Source organism: Nannobrachium achirus, assembly GCF_963921795.1.
Source record: "Nannobrachium achirus genome assembly, chromosome: 22".
NCBI lineage: Eukaryota > Metazoa > Chordata > Actinopteri > Myctophiformes > Myctophidae > Nannobrachium > Nannobrachium achirus.
The window spans coordinates 14,213,369-14,238,368 of record NC_137829.1 but is presented as its reverse complement, the minus strand read 5'-3'; the positions used below and the strand labels follow the sequence as shown (position 1 = coordinate 14,238,368).

Here is a 25,000-nt window from a genome sequence, read left to right as displayed (position 1 = left end):
TATTCTTAGGCTTTTTTAAATGTTTCCAGACCTCAATTACACCCAAAAAATCTGTAGTTTTTTGAATGTTTAAGCTCAGAAAGGTGAGATCATTTGTCTCTGGACGTACGCATCATCATCCAGGGGAGGGTGTGGTTGTAGGGGAGGGTGTATCACTTTTACTGTCACTTTACATTGTGTTTGCATCGGTCCAATGCACCATTTACCATTTTACCATTCACCACTTTGGTAGTTGCGTTCACCCTCCCCTACAACCACATCGTCCCCTGGATGATGATTGCACCAACTCACTTTTCTGAGCCTAGTCATTCAAAAAACAGATTACAGAAAAACCACTGAATGTTGAAAGGTCAGGTTTTGTTGGTGTAATTGAGGTCAGGAAACATGAAAAAAGCCATTTAAAATAGTGAAAATAGCCAATCTACAAGCACATGCTTGCAGATCTGTTATATTCACTACTTTTTTTGCAACACTTTTGTATGATGATGCAGGGCTTTAATTTACGGGGAAAAGATAGACATTTGAAACTTGGAGATACAAGTTTTCTGCCTGACTGATGATTTGCTCAAGTACAGTACTTAAGTTCAGAGGCAAACATTATACTTTTACTCCACTGCAATTATTTGACATCTTTACTAGTTACTTTGTAGATTTTGAGTATTATTACGAAACATACATTTCAGCCATTTGAAGATAGCCAATACTCAAGTAAAGTAAATACTCACAATGCGCCGCGATACAACACATTGTGAGCTTGTAGATCTAATATTCCTCTGGAAGACATTTTATAATTTTGAAAACTTGTGAAATGGACATTCTGTACAATGAGTACTTTTACGTTTGGTACTTTAAGTACAGTTTGATGCTTTTGAAGGCTACTTTTACTCAAGTAGCTAGCATACATTTTGAATTCCGGACCTTTACTTGTAACAGAGTATTTCTACATTGCAGTATTGAAGCTTTTACTTAAGTAAAAAAAAAAAAAAAAAGAAGAAGAAGAAATGTGAGCACTTTTTCCACCACTGGTACAGGCAGTTGAGTCATCAAAAACTACCTCATAAAATATTGTTTTTCCAGGATATCATTGCATTCGGTTACATAAAACGTCCCTGATCTTTTACTGAAAGTTCCCTGACTTCCTACCAGGCACGTGCACACATACTCTAGACATCAAAAGGGCTTGAGCCCCTGCCCTTTTATAAGTCTGTAAAAAGTGCCCTCTCCAGACCATGAATGCAGTTTTTACTATAATGGTGGAAGAAATGCCAATGCCCTCTTTTCATGCCATACCTGAAGGCAGCATTCAAAAGTTAGTTCAGTGTGGTATTAAGTACCGAAAATAGCCGACCTCCAAGCTCACAATGCATCGCAGCATGACGCGTTGTGACGCGTTGTGAGCTCACCAAAAGGCCCTTTTAGAAATGTCAGCCCCTGCCTCTCTAACATTCTCTGCACGTCCCTGCTTCCCATTGATTTGCCCCTGATTGCCAATGACAGTCCATTTGAATGGCTATTCTCAAATATCCCATAATGATAATGTGATGTATATGAATGTTTTTGTGTCTCTGTGATAAGGCCATGAAACATATCGTCAATGTCGGGTGGAAACCTTGCATGTCCAAAACCTTTTTACATTAAAACATTTTAAAATAGCCAAAATAGCCGACATGCAAGCTCACAATGCGTTGTGAGCTTGGAGATCGTCTATTTTCACCAATTTTTTTGCGTCACTCTTGTATGATGAAGCAGGGCATTCATTTACGTAAAAAAAAAGCTGAAAAACGGTTTCTGCCGGTGCTGTATTTTCGGTACTGTAAAAAAGAGGCAGAGGATCTTTCACACAGAATGTTCAACAGACAAGCTATTCCACACTATAGAACACCCAACCTCCAGCGCTAAGGTTTTTGAAAAAAATAAAAAATATATATGCTGTATGTGTGAACTTATGATTGAGGGTTACTGTTCAAACTGCGTTTGGAAAATAACATCTCGTCTCGGGAACCTCCGGGAAAGAATAATGAAATGGAAGGAGAAGGGTTGAGGTTAGGGTGAATGACTTCAGGGTGGGATGATGATCCTTTTGGAAGATATTTTCTTTCTTATGCAGTTTGTATTGATACGGGACAGAGCCGAGACACAGGACATTGACTGAGGGCAGAGAACAGGGGAAAACCAGCAGTATCTGGAGTCTATGTTTGTTTTTGTTGTTTTTTTGCTTTTTGCAAGCTGGTGACTTTCACTGTGCTATACATTTCAAATAGAAGTATTGCACTTTTTGTTGACTCCACTACATTTCTAGAGATGGACCCTTGAGAACGAAACGTACCAAAATATATTATGGATATATTATGGATGACTTATAAGCCCTATATTTCAAATAAAGTGGAATATAACCGATCTACAAGCTGACAACACAGTGTGACACATTGTGAGCTTGTAGATTATATATATATATATTATTTACAGTGGTCTTGGGCCAGAATGGTCATTACGCGGTGGCGGTGTCCCTTCTCACTGTCGGTCGAGATTGCATGATTGAGTGTGTGTGTGTGTGTGTGTGTGTGTGTGTGTGTGTGTGTGTGTGTGTGTGTGTGTGTGTGTGTGTATGTGCACGTGTATGCGTACGTGTTATTTCTTTCGCCAAGGGGCGGTTAAAAAAATAAACTATCAAACAGACACTATTGGTTAGACCTACAACCAGTCAGAGTATAGTGCAAAGGTGATACACCCACCACACATTTAGCCTTGCGTAGCCAGGCTTACTCATCTGCGACGAGAAAAGCCTGGTCAAGATATGAGGCAGAGAGTGTGGGGCTGAATTTTCCCGGAAGTTGTCTTTTTTTCAACAGTGCGGTGTCCCTGCAAACGTATTCCCCGCTGGGAAAAAAAAAAACAGTTCTACTGTACGTCTCCTGCTCCATTGGTTACGCTCGCAATAAACAATATCCAAACAAAACCATTTTTCAACGTTACACCTATTAAGAACGAGTTAAGAGCTACAATCTAATTTTGTTTGTGTCGCTGGGGAATGTAAACAGACCCGCACCGCACTAGAACCAAGCAAAGCTCATATCTTGCCCAGGGTGCCCTACATTTGTATACTGGGCCTTGGTTGGTGAAGGTGCTCTTTTTTTCAGAGTAGTAAAAGGTATGCCATTGCCCGCCAGACCTAATCTGCCGAGGGCCATTTTTCTTTGCAATGGCAGATTGGTCTGGCTACGCGTGGCTAGTGTGGCTGTTACCGCTGACCTTTTCGTAGTATTTGACCTCGTAGTCGAGGATGATGCCGTTGGGTCGCTCAGGCTCCAACCACGACAGAGACATGCTGTTCTTAGACGCTCTCTCCTTCCTGATCACAGAGACCGCAGAGGGAGCTGGGAGAGAGACATGGAGAGACAGAGAGAGAGAGAGAGAGAGAGAGAGAGAGAGAGAGAGAGAGAGAGAGAGAGAGAGAGAGAGAGAGAGAGACATGTTTTCATTGTACAGTAATTAAGTGGAAGTTGTTGCTCAGCACATTTGATTGCATCCATTTCCTGCTTATGCTGCAGTGGCTCAGGGGTAGAGAAACCGTCATTAGAACACGGAGGGTTCCCAGTTCGATCCCGGGCTCCCCCAGAGTTAGTGTCGAAGTGTCCTTGAGCAAGACACTGAACTCCAAGCTGCTCCCGGTGAGCAGGTTGGTGCCTTGCATGGTTTCCTCCGCCATCGATCTATGATTGTGTGTGTGAATGGGTGAATATAATGCACAATCTCTGTAAAGCGCCTTGGATAAAGGCACTATATTAATGCACATTTACCATTTTATGCACATGTCACATTTTTGAAAAGTGGTCAAAAAAAACAAAAAACAAAAAACAAAAATTATATATATATATATATATATATATATATATATATATATATATAATATATATATATATATATATATATATATTTGTGTTCCTTAAATGTTCTCAAGTATAAACTTCAAATCTAAGTTTTCCAAATGCATTAGAATATTTTGCACTTTGTGCATGTCGTAAGATATCTGTCAAAACATCAATAACCGGTGGTCTAGCAATCTCTAAACTGCTCTCTCCTTGCTCTGTCCCTCACATTTCATTGCCCATGTACAAAAAGAAAAAAAAAAAGAAAGAAAGACTGCCCAACTGGCTTTCACTTCCTCTTTCTGTATGAAAGCAGGTGGCCCCGCCTCTTTAGGAGACCAGAAGCAGTTGGAGACGATTCATTCCAATGGGAGAGGGAACATGAACACAGCTTCATTCTTTAGCCCCATGGACCCAAGTGTCACAAGCCACAACATCTTCCCAACATGCTGACAGTAAAATGTATTTTTCAGAGAGAGACATCAGGAGAAAATCCACTTTATTATCAACCTTTTCTCTTTAATGTGCAACGTTGTTTTCTCACTCAACAGTAAACAAACCAGCATAAAGTTTAAGTATATAGAGGGTATCTGCACGTTTCTAAAATGACAATTTAAGGACTTTTTAATACATCTAAAATAACAAATTAAACAATGGCCAAATTATCAAATATTATAGGCAGAAATTGTGACCACAAAGCTACATGCTCACCTCCCGTGAGCATGTAGATCGGCTACATGCTCACAACACCTCCCGTGAGCTTGTAGATTGGCTATTTTCACAATAAAACCGTGTTATTATACAAAATGTAATGCCTCAACTCTTAGTGCTCGTCGGGGTGGGGGGGGTGCGAAGCGACTGTTGGGCTGATCTTCCTGCATTAAGCGTCTCTGTCTGTCTGTCCCTCCCCTCTCCTTTGCTCTGTCCCTCCCATGTCTTGTGTGTCCCTGCGGTCTGGCATCACTCACGGTCTCGGTGTCTCCCTGCCCGGCGGGGACGTTCACATGCCCCCAATCTGGCTCTCTAATTCAACACAGGACTCCCTTCCTAACCCCCCCCCCCCCCTCTTTCTCTCTCTCTCTCTCTCTCTCTCTCTCTCTCCTCTCTCTCTCTCTCTCTCTTACTTGAGTGAAAGTGTCAATACCACAATGTACAAATAATCGTTAGCCCTGAATTCAGAATTTACTTGAGTTTCCCTTTCCCAATGGTTAATGATAAAGGTGACGCGTCCTGTGGGAATGAAGCTTTAAATACAAAGGTATTAGCATCAAGATATACTTAAAGTACCTCAAGTTAAAAGTACTCATTATGCAGAATGTACGAAATCTTTTGAAATAGCAGTTAACGCATCATGACCTTGTAGATTGGCTATTTACGAAGTTTAAACAGGGCAGAAGTGGTTCTCGTAAGTTTTGTCCATCAATCCATCCATCTTCAACCGCTTATCCGGAATCGGGTCGCGGGGGTAACAGTTCCAATTGAGACCTCCAGATTAATAATAAATAGAAAATCTACAAAGTAACTACTGTAGCACATTTTCATTTGTAGGGGAGTAAAAAGTGCAACATTTGCCTCTGAGAAGAACAAAGTATTGACAGTTGGTCAAAAGTAACTCAACATTGTACTTAAGTACAGTACTTACACATGTACTTAGTTATTTTCCAGCGGTACTCTCTCATTCTCTTGCATGGCTGTCTAATTGCCGTGCAGTGAGAGTTGTGGTCTGCAGCAGACCAGCCGTCTGACGCTTCAGAAGGCCTTTTTCTATTTTATTAGACCACAGGAAAAAACATGTTTGTCTTTGAAATGTTGGTGCCTCGCTTGATTGTGATTATGAGGCCTCAGATGTGTGTTGTGTGTGTGTGTGTGTGTGTGTGTGTGTGCACACAGATCTTGATGTGTGTACATGTATACTATATATGCATCTGTTTGGGCTCCTGTGTGTGCATGTGTGTGTGCATGTGTGTGTGTTTGTGTGTGTGCGCGCGTGCGTGCGTGTTTGCGTGCGTGCGTGCGTGCGTGCGTGCGTGCATGCGTGCGTGCGTGCGTGCGCTCTATGTAAGTTGCGCCTCTGCGCAAATATCTGAGAAATTGAAAGGAATTCTCTGAATGACATGATAATTTTTCACGTGCAGGATAACCGAGTCAGAGTGATAATTGCCAGGCCATTAAGCGACCACGCATGAATGCTTCTCAGGTGAATTCATTTCTCACTCCCTTCCCTGATGCACAATCTGTGCGTGTGTGTGCGCGTGTGTGTGTGTGTGTGTGTGTGTGTGTGTGTGTGTGTGTGTGTGTAGAGTACTGTTTGTGTGTGTGCGTGCGTCTACAGCATGGTTGACAGTATGTGCGTGTGTGTGTGCGTGCGCGCGTTTCTACTTCCTCTAGAAGTTCTTTCTTCTCCCCTAATGAATCCAGATGTGAGGGTCTGGTGCTGATGGTGGGGCGAGGCAGCAGAGTTTTATGGGCTCTGTGGCAGCATGACGCCCATGATTTACACCCAAACACACTGCGCTCTGAGGCAGCTTTCTACACCTCCTCCTCCACAGCCCCACCCCAACCCAACCTCTCCTCCTGGCTCCCTCGCTCCGTGCCACACCTCTGCCTTTCTACACCTCCTCCAAATGCCTCTATGTAGGCATATTGCTCCAGATTTTTTTTTAAAAGAAAAAAAAAACAGAACCAATGCAAACCATATATACACACACAGACATGCATTTAAAAACTTCACACGTCCTGCCATTGGCAATACAGATTTTCAGGGGATTTGCAAAACATTGAGCTTGTAGATCAGCTAGTTTTGCTATTTTTATGATTCCACTTCGAAGGAGTGGTTGCCGATTTGTTAGCCTCGGTTTTCTTCACCGTTCAAGCCCAAAAAGTAAAAGTTAATTGATGCATGCAACACTCCCCCCTTTTCTCCCATAAAAAAAAAAGCAGTATGATGTCACGACGATACATATATGTCACATTTTATTATCGCGATATATCGTGACAGCAACAATATCATGAATTTTGATTCCCTCCGGGGGTTTCGGCAAAAGTAGAGATCTGAGATATCTACCAGAGACTATGGACCATGTTTGTTTCTTTTACTTACTTATCGTCGTTGTCGGGTGAAAACCTTGTATGTTCAAAACCGTTTGTTTTGCATTTGATAATTTAAAAATGATTCAAACTACTGAAAACAGTCGATCTACAAGCACACATCTGCTGTTTTCACTACTTTTGTGCGACGGCCTTGTGTGATGAAGCAGGGCTTTACTTTGCGAAAGAACGTACAAATTTGAAACTTGGAGATACAAGGTTTCCACCCGACAACAACGTTATTGAACAACTGGGGACATCAACGGTGGACATTTCTTTCACTGAATAACCTGAACTGTATCGATGTTGTTGAACTGTTTTGATGGACCGAGTTGAATTATTATGTAACTGGAATGAACTATTGACTCTCTCCCTGTATAATATAACCGGCAGTATAACCTTCGAAAATCAAACCGATGTTAGTGGTCGAGCTTCATTTCATTTGAGCGTTTCATTGAACTGTCTCTCAAAACTCCAAGCAATTTGTGCTGGAAAATAACAAACAAGGGGGATGTTTTATGAAGGCATGTAACCCTAGTGGGCTTTGAAACAGACTTTTGACTGGTCTAAAACGTGATCAAACCACTACAAATGGAGAGTGTACAAATGGCCCTGACGATCCACAGGATCCACTTAGACACTGTCAGAGGGATGAATCATCCCATTTAGACCTGGAATTATTTAATACTTTGGCTATTGAAAAATAGCACATCTACAAGCTCACTCATCTGAAAAATTGTGAAAATATATTTTTAAAGGGAACATTTGTAACTCAAATCTTTGCTTCTGCGTGTCATGCCTATAATCCTCATAAACTCAAGGCTGATGGAAAATATTGTCGTTGTTGGGTGGAAACCTTGTATCTCAAAGTTTCAAATGTGTATGTTCTTTCGCAGAGTGAAGCCCTGCTTCATCGCACAAGGCCGCCGCACAAAAGTAGTGAAAACAGCAGATCTACAAGCACACAACGCCTCGCGGTGCGAGGCGGTGTGTGCTTGTAGATCGGCTGTTTTCACTAGTTTAAATATTTTTTAAAATGAAAAATGCAAAACGAACGGTTTTGGACATACAAGGTTTTCACCCAACAACGACACCTGTGTTTCAACTTGATGATCCACCTTTCATTTAGTTAAAGAACGAGATAGACGTGATAAAACCTACATGCGTGAACACCATGATGTTGAAATGTGTTACTGTAAAAAATTAAACTTCTGCCCAGTTCAGTAACGCGTTACAGTTACTGTCATTTGCATGGCCGCGTTACTGGTTCCTTTATGTAAAAAGAGCCGGCAGAAGATTAAAGATTTATTATGATCCGACTTCTACTCTCTCACCAGCCTGTCTGCTGTGACTTCACCCTCCGATTGTATGCTTTTAATGTGAAGTAGTAGCAGGATTATGCTAAAAGCAGGCTACACAATAACACGGTGTCTGCTTTTAATGTTGGCCTACATATTCTGCAGACGTGCATGCATGCATGTCAGTGTATCAACAGTATTTTATACAGTATGTATATGTACTGTATGGGCATAAATCAACAGTAATGTACGGTATATGCACGGAAACTAACTATACACGTGCACCCATGGCACAATTAATCTATATTAACCGCTTAATCTATATTAACCGCTTAAGCTGGCTTGTAGATCTGCTATTTTCATTATATTTGAAAACTTTTCATACAGAGGAAAGGAGACTAAGAGGATTATATGCAAAAGAAAATGGCAGAAATAATTGCAATGGGTCGATTATGTAATGACTGTGACAGGCCTGGAAGAGAGAGAGATGGAGGGCAAGAGACAAACAGATGAGAGACAAAAGCAAGAAGCTAAAGCTGGCAGGAAGAAAAAATAAAAAAATGATTTCAGCTTGAACTGGATAAAGTTATTTGAGGACAAAATAGTTGCATACGGGGACAGGACAGAACAGGAGAAGTTACCGTTTCCCTGAGGGGTACATAGAAGCTCACAACTTTTTTAATATATCTTTTTTTTATCCCACGATCTTGTAACCCATTTTAACCGGGGGGTTCCCCAGTTAGAAGTAGCGCGTGAAAGGAACACTTTATTTCAACCAGTTCCTTTCCCCTCCAACAGATGCCCCGGCTGGCCAGGGGGAGGCAGTATAAAGACCAGGATTACTGCATGTTTTTTTTGTCACCTAGGGCAGGGGTTTTCAGAGTGGGTGACGGGGCACCCTGGGGTGCTGTGACAGCAGTCCAGGGGTGCCGCGAGATAATTTGATAATATTTGGAATTTATTTGGACACTTAAAAAAATATTTAGTATCATTTTAAACTTGAAGTAAAAATGTTATTCTAGTATTTTCAGTCAGTTCTAACCAAAATGGCTATTATCTCAACGTTTTGCTTGCAACATAATCGCTAAAATATGCTATAAATATAAGGTGCTGGGAGTGAAAATTATAAATATAATGTAGGGGTGCCTCGGATGAAAAAAAGTCTTTATAGGGGTGCCCCGAGCCAAAAAGGTTTGGGATCCCCTGACCTAGGGGATCGTCCGTTTTCATGCCGCAACTCTGTCGTCGTGCAACAAAGTATAAATTGGTCTCAACAAGGAACTACCGAGCTTATACCCAGGCTGACATGGGAAAGATAACAAAGAATATAATATGCTCTTAAAAACTTCCAGAGAGGCCAAGAAGAGGAAAGGGGAGATTAGAGAGAGAGAGAGAGATGGGGCGGGATGGCGAGGGGAGAGGAGAGGAGAGGAATGAACAGACGCATCGCAGACTCCTGGCCGGAGCTGGGGAATTTTTCTTGAGGTTTGGCGCTTCAGTGTCTCAGCGAGATTGATTCGCCTCTTGGAATTTCTGCGCGCCAAGGAGCTCCTCTCTCTCTCTGCTTTGGGAGGGGATGCGCTGAAGGATATTTGTATAAAAGAACGGATCGGGATGGGATGGGATGGGAGTGGAGCGCTGTCTGTTAAAACCATGGCTTTGTTTTGGGGAGTGGGGGAGTGGTGGAGGGGGGATTTTTATTGAGAGAGGGGAGACATCCGATCCTGGTCGTTAAAGAAGAGAAATAGTGGCCTGGGATCAGCCTTGTAAATGTCCACGGCTGACGGTTGGACTGCAAGTGTTTTGGAACGCGCGGACCGGGAAGGCTTATGGTCCTGACATACTGTAGTGTACAGTGTGTGTGCGTGTGTGTCTGTGAGAGAGAGAGAACGCTTGACAGACATGGAGGCCACTTCTGGTCAACTTGTTATTATAATATTGGCATATTATATCTAGCTATTTCTCTTTTAATACTGTACTTCACGCACCGTATAGGACTAGCATATAGATTTTTATAAGCAAATAGCACGTTTATATCCACAAACTAAAGCCTAAATCCACACTCTCTGCAGCCAATAAACTAGAGTGTTATTTCATTTCATTTCTCTGGTGCAGTTCCATGTAGCCTTCACTGTCATTATAACTAGGGTTTTTTTGTATTTTTATGTGAAGGACGGTTTTCTCTTCTCACGTGTCCGATAGCCAATTAAGTGTTTAGTTTGAGGACTCGTGACAGCTCCAATGGCCTACAGGGCCAATTCCTACTTCCTGCCCCCCACCTCCCTCCCCCCAAAAAAGCATGATGGGACGGAAAGCGCACAGGCGTCACAAGGGGGGGGGGGGAAGTGGGATGACGGTGGAGGCCTTAATTATTTTATACTTTAGTTATTTTTGAAAAGTGGTGAAAATGTGTGCAAATCATTGAATATGTGCGGCATAGCTCAGGGGTAGAGAAACCGTTATTAGAGCACGAAGGGTTCCCGAAGGGTTCCCAGTTCGAATCCGGGCTCCCCCTGAGTTAATGTCGAAGGGTCCTTGGGCAAGACTCTGAACCCCTAATTGCTCCCGGTGAGTAGGTTGGTGCCTTGCATGGTTTCCTCCACCATGAATGTGTGCGTGAATGGGTGAATGTAATGCACAATCTCTGTAAAGCGCTTTGGATAAAAGCGCTATATAAATGCACCATTTACCATTTATGTGTATTTTTTAAGCGAACATTTGTAACTCAAATTTTGCTTCTGGGGGGTCCCGGGAACTAAATATTTTGAGATGGTGGTCTGTGGTCAAATACATATCATTTTGGGGGTCCTTCACATGAAAAGGTTTGGGAACCACTGACATAGAAACATTACATTTTTTTCATAAAAACCTTAGAAGGATTTGAAATATTCGAAGACGATTTTTTTCCCGATAAAAAAAAAAATAGCAGATCTACAAGCTCGCAGCGCTGCACTCGGTGCCGCGCAGTGAGCTTGTATATCTGCTATTTTTCAATAGTTAAAGCACAAAATAATGCGTAATAATGCGTTCCCAGTCTAAATGGGTTAAACACCCTCCCCCTATGAAGAACATTCATGGGGGGCCCTCAGGGAATCCTTGTACCCAGGGCCCAGCATTTGGTGCGACACCCCTGGGAAAGTGTGAAGAATGGCGGGTCGGGAATCGAGCCATGACGGGATAAGTGGGCCGGGGCGAAGGAGCTAGCAGAGACGTGTCAATTGAATTCTTTACACATTCATAACTTATAGCGCTGTAATAAAATGTTATGGGGAGCAGCTGCTGCTGCTGCCGCAACTGACTGATGGTGGAACATACTGGGATCATGATGGAGGTGTTTACGTCAATCAATTAGCAGTTAATTGGGTTAATTAATTGGGTTCGTGAATTCACAGAAAGTGTTCTGTATAGTGCACGCACGCACACCATACGTGATCTATGCTCTCAACACGCACACATCGTGAGCTTATACTGTAGATCACCTATTCTTGATCTTACCATCTTACTAGTGTGTGACACAATGATGTTACGTGTGGGAGTTGCTATGATTTTGTGGAATAACTCCAAATGGAGTTGGAATGCAACAACCACAGTTGTAAATCATTCTTGGATGCCCAGAATGATTCAACATTTAATTTGCTGGTGCCCATGGCAACCCGCCATTTTACCTACCTTCGAGGTACTGGCGAGAAAAGTAATCCGAGTAAATGTAATCCAAGCATGTCCTGTTTATTTCGCGAAAATCTTTTCTTTCAGTCAGGACCGTTTTTTATCAACCCTAAGCCACAGTAGAGCCGGTAGAAGAGGCCGCCGTTTTGAACATGAAAGTGATTTAAAAGCTAGATTAGGAGAAAACGGCATCTTTGTGCAGCAGCTAAACAGGGCAGTGAACGAGAAGACAGCACTTCTCGGAATGATACACAGTGGAAAGTAACAGCAAAGGTGTTGCAACCACACCCTCCCGTGGAGGATGATGGGTACGTCCAGATGAACTCACTTTTCTGAGCCTTATTCAAAAAACTACAGATTGCATAAAAAATAAAAAAACACTGAATATTGAAAGTTCGGTTTTTGTGTGTGTGTGTGTGTGTGTGTGTGTGTATTTGAGGTCAGGAAACATGAAAAAAAAATAATAATAATGGAAATTTGATGTCATAAGACCTTTAAAGTGTGCTGTGTGCACACACCCATACCTGCTTGGTTGGTGGTGATGGACACCGCGGCGTACCGCCGCAGCTCGGGCGCGAGCGCAGACACGCCGTTGCGCGCCTCTATCTCGAAGCTGTAGTTGGTGTGCGCCAGCAGGTCGGCCACCGTCACCGTGGTGTTGCGGAGGCCCACCGCCCGCGGCACGAAGCGCACGTTGCCACGGCACGGCTCGCAGCGGAGGGGGCGGGCGGCCCCAGCAGCCGCCCCGGTGGTGCCGCCGCCGCCCTGGCAGCGCTTGCAGAGCACGGTGAAGGTGAGGTCGCGGCGGCCGCCCCCGTCCTCCGGCCAGCCCCACTCCAGGATGACCGACGTCTCGTTGATGGCCGAGATCACGTTCCTGGGAGCCGAGGGGGGTCCTGAACGGAGAGGGGAGAAGGAGGAGAGGGGAGGATGACAGGGAGATTCCATATAGTTCAGACATTCCATATAGTTTAATTGTTTGACAGTACAGTCATCAGTGTATTTTGGATTCATGTCAATTTGTGTTTTCAGATATTTAACCACTAGAACCGTCAATACTTATTCTGCTCTTTTTCCCCTCTGCACCAAACATCTTTGCCAAAAATAGCCGATCTACAAGCTCATAGATCTTTGGCTAAAGTTCTCAGAATAAGGACACTAGGGTTCACGTGGTTAATATAAAAAAGGAGAAAAAAGTTTCTATCACACAAAGATTTGTAGGACCCCCTATAGGAACTCTGAAGACCCCCTAGGGACCCTTGGCTTTATATTTCTATATTTCTAACATTTCTATCCCACAACTTCCCAGTGGTTTTCAACTTTTTTCATATCATATTCTGTATTTGCGCCGTGGACTACCATTTGATGACATTTAGCCTCTCAAAACATAGAATATTGTGTTGTTGTTGGATCAGATTTTGTCCACAAATCCTGCTGTATAATGTGGTAAACAAGCAATGTTGATCAAAATAACAATTCTTCTACATTCTTTAATTGTGTAATTCTTGTTTTAACAATAATGTAACTCTTGAGAGCGTAAAAAGAAACCAAATGGACCCGCAAGAGTTAAAGATCTATGAGGATCCATTTGTTTACCAACTCTCCATCATTTAGCTGGGGACCGCCTGGAGCCCCCTCAAGGACCACTGGTGGTCCCCGGACCACTGGTTGTAAACCACTGTATTGGCCCATTAAGCCCTGAGGTCCGATTCTACATACTGGGGGAAAACCCTTCAATAAATCTTGAAGAATTTGTTCTAAAGTGAGTGCTGGTGTCGTTGCCTTAAACTTTACCCGAACTGTGCACCCTAGTATATTATACATGTGAACTACGCTGACGAGTGCTCCTCTTTCCACTTTTTTTAAGTATCCGATTCTACATACGCCTTCTAAAATCAGTAGTTCTCGTGCTTTCAAGATTTCTCAAAACATGTTGAAACATAGCAGATGGATTAGGGTTAGGGTTTAACTAAATAGGTTAAAGTACCAAAAGTAATAGTACAAAATGTTTGAAAATAGCAGATCTACAAGCTCGCAGCGCAGTAAATGTGACGCTCAGTGAGCTTGTAGAGCTACTATTTTTTGAATAGCTTAACGCTGAAATCTAAAATGACACAGGTCCGGTTGTAATGGGTTAGAAGAGAGAAGAGGAGATTAGAGGAGAGGAGGAGATTCCGCCACAATGTGGTATGTTCTTACATCATCCTTCGAAGGATGTGAATCTTTCAGAACGGGCCTGTAAAAACATCTGTCAGGAAAAGTGTTGATAGATGTGAAATCCCCTTGATATGAGGGGTCATACACTGCCACCGTTTCTCCCCTTTCTCCTCTGTCAATATACCGTAGCTACTTGTATTTGTTGGTTGAGATGAATTAATGTGTTAATATTCTATGATCTGTTGATGAATTTAATGCACACAGTAGGACCACACGGGAAACAAGTCCACATTTTGTGCCCAAATGATTTGACATTGCTATTTGACCATGAGTACCTAGTAGGCCTGTCACAATTATTACATCATTGTCTAATCGCAATTATTTGAGATAATCGTCATAATCGTTTCGATGATGAACATTTTGAAAAATAGCAGTAATAGCAGATCTACAACATTACAACGCACCACAGAGCTTGTAGATCAGCTATTTCCGCTATTTTCAAGAAATGTTTTAAAGTATAACATTATTAAATACGTCAGTAATCTGCCTTGTGCAATTTGTGATTATGAAGCCTAAATGGCAAACGGAAATTAAGTTTGTATTCATATGTTCCAGTCTTCACTGCCAAAAACACAATTAAATCTTTAATCACAATTATTTGTGTGAAAATTCATTGTCAGTTTAAATTTGTAATCGTGACAGATCTAAACTATAGGCTATAATCTGACTCAGGTACTGGGGGTTGAGTAGTACTCTGTCCACCACTGGTCAAAAAGCACAGGAAAAACAGAGGGTTATTTGAACATTTCACATGACATAGTACCTAAGCCTTACGCGAGAAGAATGCATTCAGCAGCCGTGTGCATATAACAGCCATTGTATTGTATTACATTACAAAAGCAATATATGCTGACTCTGGAGGGCCGACAAGATCCTGTTCAACTTGGAGACAGTGAGCCGTCGAGCAAAAATGTGCAGAGTGAAGTCAGTCAGTCAATGATTCAATAACACAGTGGTTCTCAACCTGTTGGTCGGGACCCCCAGGGCGTCCCCAAATTATTTTGGGGGGTCCACAGATGATTAACTTAATGTGCAACATTGTTTTCTCACTCAACACCAAACAAGGCAACATACAGTTTAAGTGTATAGAGGGTATCTAAAGTGACAATTTAAGGACTTTTTAATACCTCTAAAAATGACAAATTAAACATTGGCCCAATTGTCAAATATTAGAGGCTGAAATGTTCACAATAGAACCGTATTATACAAAATGTAATGCCTCAACTCCTAGTGCTCGTCAGGGTGGAGGGGTCCCCAGTTAAAGAATGATTATTTGGGGGGTTGCGGCCCGAAAAGGTTGAGAATCACTCCAACAACACATTGGCTCACATGGAACTGTTCCCCGTCAGTGGTGTAAATGGACTCAAATGTTGTACTTGTGTAAAAGTATCAATACTGCAATGTAGAAGTACTCCGTTACAAGTAAAAGTCTGGAATTCAATCAAAGCATCAAAATGTACTTATACCAAAAGTAAAAGTTCTCAATATGTAGAATGTCCCATTTTCAAATGTATACAAATCTTTTGAAAATAGCAGATCTACAAGCTCACAATGCGTCGCATCACGCAATTCTTTCCAACTGAGCACCTCAACCAGTAGATGGGGTTCCGCCACCAAATGGGCCTACATATTAATTTGGGGTTCCTTGACTTGAAAAAGCTTCAGAACCTCTGCCCTAAACAGAATGAAATAAATTGTTGTGTCTGAAATAGACTGTATTGTACATTGTTCATTGCTTATGTCTCTGTTGTGTCATGAGATTTGTTGTGTGTATGAGGACCACAATGGAAATACGTCCTGGACTTTATTGTGTCATTTCAGCAAAATGTGTTATGATGACTTTTCAAATAAACCAAAATAAACTAAACAGCATCCCCTTTGTGAAATGACTGTTTCAACATAATTTGATTGAAGGGTTGTCACAGCTTAGGATAAAATAGACAGACAGTAAAATAAACCCTTCTAATTTTCACACAAAAAAAAAAAGAAAAAAAGAAAGAAAGCAACCAAACAAACAAACTCAAACCCATTCAACACCCTCCCAAATAAAGTAAATTTGACCGTAAATAAAAAGGTACGGTTTTGGACATAGCCTATACAGTTTATGGTTTCTACCTGACGTTTGCTATTTCACTTTATTACATTTTCTTATTTTTAATTTTAGAATTAATTCACTTGTTTTATTATTTCCGTAGGCTCAGAGCAGGGAAATGCCACCGCCCGCAATGCTGTGCCAATGCTGTGCCAATGCTGTGACAATACTGTGACAGCTGTATTTGTGTGTGCATGGCATGTGACAATAAAAAGCCTTGAGCCAGTGTGTGTGTGTGTGTGTGTGTGTGTGTGTGTGTGTGTGCGTGCGTGCGTGCGTGCGTGCGTGCGTGCGTGCGTGAAGCTGTAGCCTGACTGACGCTATTTGCTCTCTTGTGTCTTTATTTCTTAAGGTCTCTCTCTCTCTCTCTCTCTCTCCCTCTCTCTATGCTACACAGCCTCTGTCAAACTCCCGCTGACAACATTGAACAGTGAAATGTTTTTTTTTATGACAAACAGATTCATACTGAATATTTCCAGATTTCTTTTTACCAAAGCTTAGAGGCTGTAATTACACGGAGAACAAAACCAAAAAACTGCCAAATAACTCTGTTGAGATGGCGGGGGAGAGAGAGAGAGAGAGAGAGAGAGAGAGAGAGAGAGAGAGAGAGGGAGGGAGGGAGAGAGAGAGAGAGAGGGAGAGGGAAGTGGGGTGAGTTTTTGCAGATAAAACGCTTTGTTGGGTTTGACAGGAAGAATTTAGTCTGCACCCGAACTCTGTACAACTCCCTGCTCGAAAAGCCACACTGCACACTGACGTCTGGGAGTGTGTGTGTGTGTGTGTGTGTGTGTGTGTGTGTGTGTGTGTGTGTGTGTGTGTGTGTGTGTGTATGTGTGTGTGCGTGCGTGCGTGCGTGCGTGAGTGCGTACGTGCGTCAATGTGAGAGGGAAATAACACAAATTGTTGCTGCTGGGCAGAAACCTCCTATCTCCCAACATTTCAACATAATCGTTGTTATCGGGTGGAAACCTTTCTATGTCCGAAACCATTCGTTTTGTATTCATCAAATAGTGAAAATAGACGATCTACAAGCACACAACGCCTCGCACCACGAGGCGTTGTGTGCTTGTGCGACAGTCTTGTATGATGGAGCAGGGATTTACTTTACGAAAAGACGTACACATTTCCGCCTGACAGTGATGATATGTTTTTTTCATAAATGAATGCCCTACTTGCCCTACGATGTAGTATGCCCTACTACATCATAAGTTTCACACGAAGGGAGTGAAAATAGCAGATTTACAAGCGCGTTGCGAGCTGTGCTCGTAGATCAGCTATTTTCACTACTTAAAAATGATAATAATACAAAAGGAACGGTTGTGAACATGTGAAAATGTACTTTTATTTTACTTGAGTATTTAAAACAATATTATGCTTTATAGTACCGTAATGGGCAAATATTGTACTTTTGAATCCCCTAAAATTATTTGACAGCTTTAGATACTTTGTGGATTTAGATTTTAAAAAGCATATATATTCACCACGTAAGCCTCATTTCATACTGTACTTTGAAAGCTCAAAACCCGGCACACTGCGACGAATGGTGAGCCATAAAAATGAATGAGCAGAGGAGGGATATTGCATGTATTTACCGCAGAAACTCCAGCCCTGCTGGGTTCATGTCCTGGATATTGTAAAGCTCTTTGGATAAAAAAGGCAGCATATTATAGGTAAACAACATTTACACTACCATTTTGTACAGTATATGTCCAAAACTTTACTTTTCAGGAAATGGGGGGGAATGAACCCATTTAGGGTTAGGGTTATTTCATGCTTTAACTATTGAATTAATAGCAGATATTGCGAGCTTGTAGATCTGCTATTTTTGAAAAATCTAGATTTTCTTTGAATATATCTTTTTAACTCATTCTGTGCCTATCCCGAACATGTTCGGCTTTATTTCAATTCAATACTTTTTTTTTTTTATTAATTGACTTACCCTGAGCTGCTTGTAGAGTCGTGGGTGGTCCTGGCTAGCGTAGGTCCTGGTCCTACGCTAGCCAGCTAGCCATTTTACATGGTCCGACGATATATTCCATTAAAAATGGTTTAAAATACATTTTTGAGCCCCCCAATGTTCACTGAATGTTCAGCGCCGCTTCCGGAACGTAGTCCAGTGTGCCTATCCCGAACATGTTCGGCTTTTTTAATGAAATGAATAAAATGATCCGAGGCCTTCTGAAGCCTGGGCCTAAATTTTCAAGCCAGTGATCGAAATCCGGGAGCCCCCAGGCCGGCCGTTAGCCGCGAACGTTGCCGCGAATCGCCGCCGAATCCAATGAAAAACCACATCTTTGGAGGCCCATATCTCTGGATTGTGTTTTTTTAGGGATGTGGCGCGAGGTTTATTTACGGCGAAATCGCCTAAAAATGATCTTTTAAATGACAAAATGCTAATAGCTATTCTGTAGCCATTTTCATCCGGGACCTTTCCATGACGTGCACGAACGTGAGCATGCGCGTCACTGCAACGTGAGTCCCCGGATGCTAATACGCTCGCCTATGGGACAAACCCTGGCATTCTTTGGCGCCCTCTAGGGGCTGGCACTAAAACGGTTAAAAGCGAACAGTTGTAACTCAAATATTTGCTTCTGGGGTGGTCCCTGGAACAACATATTTTGAGATGGGGGTCCGTGGCCAAATACATGTAATTTTGGGGGTCCTTGACATGAAAAAGTTTGAGAACCACTGATTTAGAAGAAGGATTTAGGAGACATTTATAGAATCGGGTCAAAGATATTCAAAGACTTCAAAAATAGCAGCTGCAATTTTTTAATAGTTCATTATTAAATAATAGCATAAAATAATTGTTAAAGTGGTTCCAATCTAAAGTGACACAGATTTGTGTCCAGGCCTAAATGGGTTAAATGCTACTCCAATGGAACCAATGTAGTCATTATTTAGTCACAAGCTTGTTAATACTTTTCATTGGCTCAATATTGACACACTTAAAAAAACTGTCACTGTCAAAAGGTTTCACAAAACATGGAAATAGCCGATCTATAAGCCCACAAGATTGGAGGTATTTCCAATTAACATACATAAACACACTTTAGCCCAATTTTATATCTCGGCCATTTGAAAACAGCCGATCTACAAGCTCAAGCATTGTGAGCTTGTAGATCTGCTATTTTCAAACATTTTGTACTTTTACTTTTGGTACTTTAAGTACATGTTAATGCCAACACGCTCTTACTTTTACTCAAGTGCATTTAAAATTCCGGACTTTTACTTAACAGAGTATTTCTATATTGCTGTGTTGATACTTTTACTTAAGTAAAAAACCACTGGTGACGGAGTAAGCACAAGAAAAAAAGAAAATAACTCTTGAAAAGCAATATGGAGATACAAGTTTTCTGGCTGACAACAGCGATTTGCTTTTGAAATCTGTTACAGTAAGTGTGCCAGTATTTCCTTATATCCTGTACATGGTGTGCTACGGCACACGCACGCACGCACGCACGCGCGCGCACACACACACACACACACACACACACACACACACACACACACACACACACACACACACACACACACACACACACACACACACACACACACACACACACACACACACACACACACACACACACACACACACACACACACACACACACACAGTGCATACTATACATATGGAGATTAGCGTGTGACATGATTTATGTGGTTTTAGTGGCTGCTCTCTCTGCAACACTCCCCTCCAATGTCACCACAGACACAGACAACCGCCATAAAAACGGTAACAATGACCATGTGAGCGGTCCACTATATGCACACTGCACACTGCTGGACCCCCACAGCAGCTGAGGATGGAGCCTACAGTTGGGGCAGTGTTGCCATCTCTGCTTATTATAAGCTACTTTGGGCTTGTTTTTCTTTAAAGTTGCTTGTAAATATTGGTGGACGTGGGTTGCAATATCTTGTGCCAGGGAACCACGATGTGCCAGGGAACCCCCATACACGGTTTTAGTTACTAAAACGTTTAAAAAATATTTAAGATGTTTCAGCTGGTTCAATGCCCTCAAACGAGAAGAAGGAAGCGAGATATTAACTGTACAGAACAGCATCAATCGAAAAGAAATGGTTGTGAGAAAGGATAATAAGAATGAAGTGCTAAATACGTACTCAACTTGAAAATGTTTGGTTCAAAGGTTCTCAACATTTTCTGAACGAGGGCCCACTTGAAAAAGTGAGCACGTTTGTTGTAGCGATCAATCGATGGATTGTGGTTCCCGGCTGGGGGGAACCACAGGGGGGGGATGATTAACTTAATGTGCAACACTGTTTTCTCACTCAACAGTAAACAAACCAACATACAGTTTATTAAGTGTATAGGAGGTATCTGCACATTTCCAAAAGTGACAATTGAAGGACTTTTGATTATATGATTATTTTGGGGGTCGTGGTCTGAAAAGGTTGAGAACCACTGCTCTATTTCACCTCTAGCCAATGATCCTCCGCTATCTCCTTGTCTTGCTTATCTGCTCACCTACACTCCAAAACATCTGTCCCCACCAGCAGTCAATCTGCCTCGCAGACACGATGCTGTATAGGAGATAAGCCCCTTATAGCTGCAAGCAGGAGATTGTATTTCTAACCACACTTTCTTTATTTCCCTAAAAGCGGTGTCAATTTGTATTTTCTGCCATTCTGAACGAGAATAGGATAGTAGGATGAATCGTAATCGGACAATCATGACATGATTATGTTTGTGTGGCGGAATGCGTCTGTTAAGCTATCAGAGAGAGAGAGAGAGAGAGAGAGAGAGAGAGAGAGAGACACACAAACAGAGAGACAGAGACGGACGATATTGTGTCTTGAAGATGGTATAAAGATTCATGGATAAGTATATCTGACCAGAAAGTCCTATTGAATTTGGTAATCCTTAGTTCCTTAACTATCATGACAAAGACAAATCAGCAAATAGCTGTTCCAAATGACTGATTAAAGGGGAATAATCAATAGAACAATTGAGCCTGATATCGTCTCTGTCGAGTGGAAACCTCATATGTCCCAAGCTGTTACTTTTCAGCATTCAAATTCGAAAAAACCGCAAAAGTAGCAGATCTACTGTACAAGCTCAAATGTGTCAATTTGCGCCGTGCTTCGAGCTTGTAGATCTGCTCCTTTTGATGCTTTTGTGTGACGCTGTAGTATGATCAAGTGGTTCTCAGCCGGTGGGCCGGGACCCCCAGGGGGATCCCCAAATTATTTTGGGGGGGTCCCCAGATGATTAACTCAACAGTAAACAAACCAACATAAAGTTTAACTATAGTGTATCTGCACCTTTCTAAAGTGACAATTTAATGACTTTTTAACTCTTCTAGTGCCTATCCCGAACTAGTTCGGCACAATTTCTGCTTTTATGGAAGAGGACAGCCTTTATTCGTGGCAATATAGCCAAAAAATTTGCTTCTAACAATAACATTAGACTAGAGGTAATGGAAGCCAAGGCCTTCCGGCACGCACGAAAGTCATCACGCACGTCAGGGCTGCGTAGGGCTTGCGCAGCTACAGCGCTGGTCTATAGGGCTTCGGCCGGCCATTGAGCAGGAGTTGGCTCCATCTAGTGGTGGCACTAAGTGGGTTAAATACCTTTAAAATGACAAGTTAAACATTGGCCAAATTGTCAAATATTAGAGAAAGAAATTGTGAAAATTGCCGATCTACATGCTCACAACGCCTCGCGCTTAGAACCGTGTTGTACAAAATGTAATTCCTCAACTCTCAGGGTGGGGGGGTCTCCAGTTATAATATGATTATTTTGGGGGTCGTGGCCTGAAAAGGTTGAGAATGATCAAGTAGGGTGTTCATTTACAAAAAAACAAACAAATAAAAAAACAGTTAAAATATGGAGATAAGAGGTTTCTGCCCGACAGCAACAATATAATGTTGTTCTAAGACAAATAGCATAAGTAGCCGATTTACAGGCTACGGCAATTTTCACCTAGACAATGACTTGGCAGAAATAGGGAAGCGCCATCTGTGCCGGAAGTAAACATGCACCATCATCACGTGCACGTGCATGTGCACACACTTACGGGTGCACGCCATGGAGGCGGGGTCTCCCTCTGCGCGGAAGTAGTTCTTCTCGCAGCCACAGTGTAGCGCCCCCTCATGGTGGGAGATGCTGTGCGGAGGACACTTGGAACACTCCATGTTCCCCAACAGCGACTTGTAGAAGCCAGGCCTGCACACTGCGCACGCACACAAACACACACACACACACACACAGGGAGAGACAGATATAGACAGATATGAATATAATTATGTATGCTATTCAAATGTGATGCACTCTCTCTCTCTCTCTCTCTCTCTAATTGAGCTCTAGTATGAAATCACACACAACCACGCTCCCCTTGTCTCTCTCGCTTTCTCTGGTCTGAGGCCCCAACAACAGGGTCTTCAACCGATGTTTTCAGGCTAAGGACCCCTTAGCTGAGAGAGAGACAAAGCAGGGACCCCCACAACATTATTGTATAAATGTGAGCTTGTAGATCTGCTGTCTTCACCAGTTTGGGTCCCGGGCCAACAACGAGTTTCTCTTTTGGGTCTCGAGCTAAAAGGTTTACAGGAACCAGTGCGTTACAACCTTACAGAGAGCTATTTTTGCACTGATGATAGTGCTGTCAAACAAGTCCATGAAAAAGTTTAATCATGCAGGTTTTTTCTGTGTCTGCAGTATGTTTATGTCTGAGCAAAAATCCGAGTTGTTAGGCAACGGTTTCTGTTTGTTGTCGTCCATCCGCCCACCCGCGGCCCGCCCATTAGGCGGTTTTAACATACAGCAGAGGTATTCAACGTTTTCAGGCCAAGTACCCCTTAGTTGAGAGAGAGATGAAGCAGGGACCCCCACAACCTTTTCAGAGATTCCATATGTTTATTTTGGATTCATTTCAATTTGTGTTTTCAGATATTTAACCACTTGAACTGCCAATACATAATAAACTTGACTTTTCACTCTGTACTTAGTCTGCTCTTTTTCCCCTCTACACCAAACCTCTTTGCCAAAAATAGCCGGTCTACAAGCCCACAACGCCTTGCGCTGCAAGGCGTTGTGGGCTTGTAGACCGGCTTGTAGATCTGCTATTTTTGGCTAAGGTTCTCAGAATAAGGACACTAGGGTTCACGTGGTTAATATGAAAAAGGAGAACAAAGTTTCTATCACACAAAGATATAGTAACTCTGAGGACCCCCTAGGGGTCTCGGACCACCTGTTGAAGACCCTTGACATACAGGATAGGATAGATATATAGTGGTGGGTCCCTGCTTCATCTCTGTCTCAGCTAATTGGGGTCCTTGACCTGAAAAGACACTGAGGACCCCTGCTGTAAATGCAGAAGTCCTGCTTGTGACATTCAGCCATACTTCAGTATGCAACGTGAACATCCATACATCAATAATGCATTTCTGTACCCCGGTATGTATGCAGTAGCCCTGTGCCAGCTACAGCATTCATAAGAACATTCATATATATAGGGGTGCTGCGAGTGCACACAAACAATGCTATACCGTACCGACTGTACCATAGGCAGGAATGTCAACAGAACAGACTATTCACTTTGCATCTAATCTGAACACACGAGGATTGAAAAAGGTAGATGTGTTTGTATTATATGACAACACACACACACACACACACACACACACACACACACACACACACACACACACACACACACACACACACACACACACACACACACACACACACACACACACACACACACACACACACACACACACACACACGCACGCACACGCACACACGCACACACACAGCAGTGACAGCGCTGTTAAACTCACATGCCACTTGCACGAAGAAACTTCTCTCCCTCTTTCCCTCCCTCTCTCTCTCTCTCTCTGCTGACATCATGCATTATGCAGACGGTCTCCTCAGATAAAAGGAAACCCGTCTTTAAATATCACCGCTATTAAACTGTACACAACAGCTCTTTCAACTCCGCTATACATCTACTGCTGTGTGTGTGTGTGTGTGTGTGTGTGTGTGTGTGTGTGTGTGTGTGTGTGTGTGTGTGTGTGTGTGTGTGTGTGTGTGTGTGTGTGTGTGTGTGTGTGTGTGTGTAAGGAACACTGCATGACAAGCAGGCACATCTCGACCTGTACTTTCTTTCTCCTCTCCTCTCTTCTCCTCTCCCCCTCTCCTCTCCTCTCCCCCTTTCATCTCCTCTCCTAATAATAATATCACATTATTATTAGTGTGGTTTCCCCGCAGGGCAATCCAGACTATTGTTCTTGGCGTCTTTACTCATCGTCTGATGTAACCTTTTTCTCGAAGGGTTTTCCCATTGAAGTACTTGTCCGAGTTACCAGAAACAATTATATCTCTGGGCCGGAAGTCAGCCCAGCTCAGAATCTGAGTATGGGTAACTGGAGGCAAAGATGGTGCCAGAGCTTACCCATAACTAAATAAAAAAAAAAAAAAAAAAACACACACACACACACACACACACACACACACACACACACACACACACACACACACACACACACACACAATGGCGACACCTCTGCAGCACACGTATCGAGGAAAATCCTCCAAGACTACTCATCATCTGATGTAACCCTTCACCCAATCAGACATCACAATACCTTGATATCGTGATTAGGCCTGTGACGATTCACTTACCTCCCGATTCGATTCGTTTTCGATTCATAGGGTGACAATTCGATTATATCACGATTATTGAGTTTTCCTGCGATTTGCGATTCGAATCACGATTATTGCGATTTTTCCCCAAAAATTACAGCGT

At 42.5% G+C, this 25,000-nt stretch overlaps 1 protein-coding gene across 1 annotated transcript in view; it reads right to left on the bottom strand.

Annotated features, from left to right (window-relative positions):
• The window catches only part of epha3 (eph receptor A3), a 197,778-nt gene that overhangs the window by 64,557 nt on the left and 108,221 nt on the right, over positions 1 to 25,000 (bottom strand). The window contains exons 5-7 of the mRNA XM_080753798.1: positions 22,268 to 22,423; positions 12,442 to 12,813; positions 3,250 to 3,374 (exon numbers count right to left, since the gene is read on the bottom strand). Coding sequence (XP_080609924.1) covers positions 3,250 to 3,374; positions 12,442 to 12,813; positions 22,268 to 22,423 — 653 coding nt within the window. The remainder of the gene's footprint in view (positions 1 to 3,249; positions 3,375 to 12,441; positions 12,814 to 22,267; positions 22,424 to 25,000) is intronic.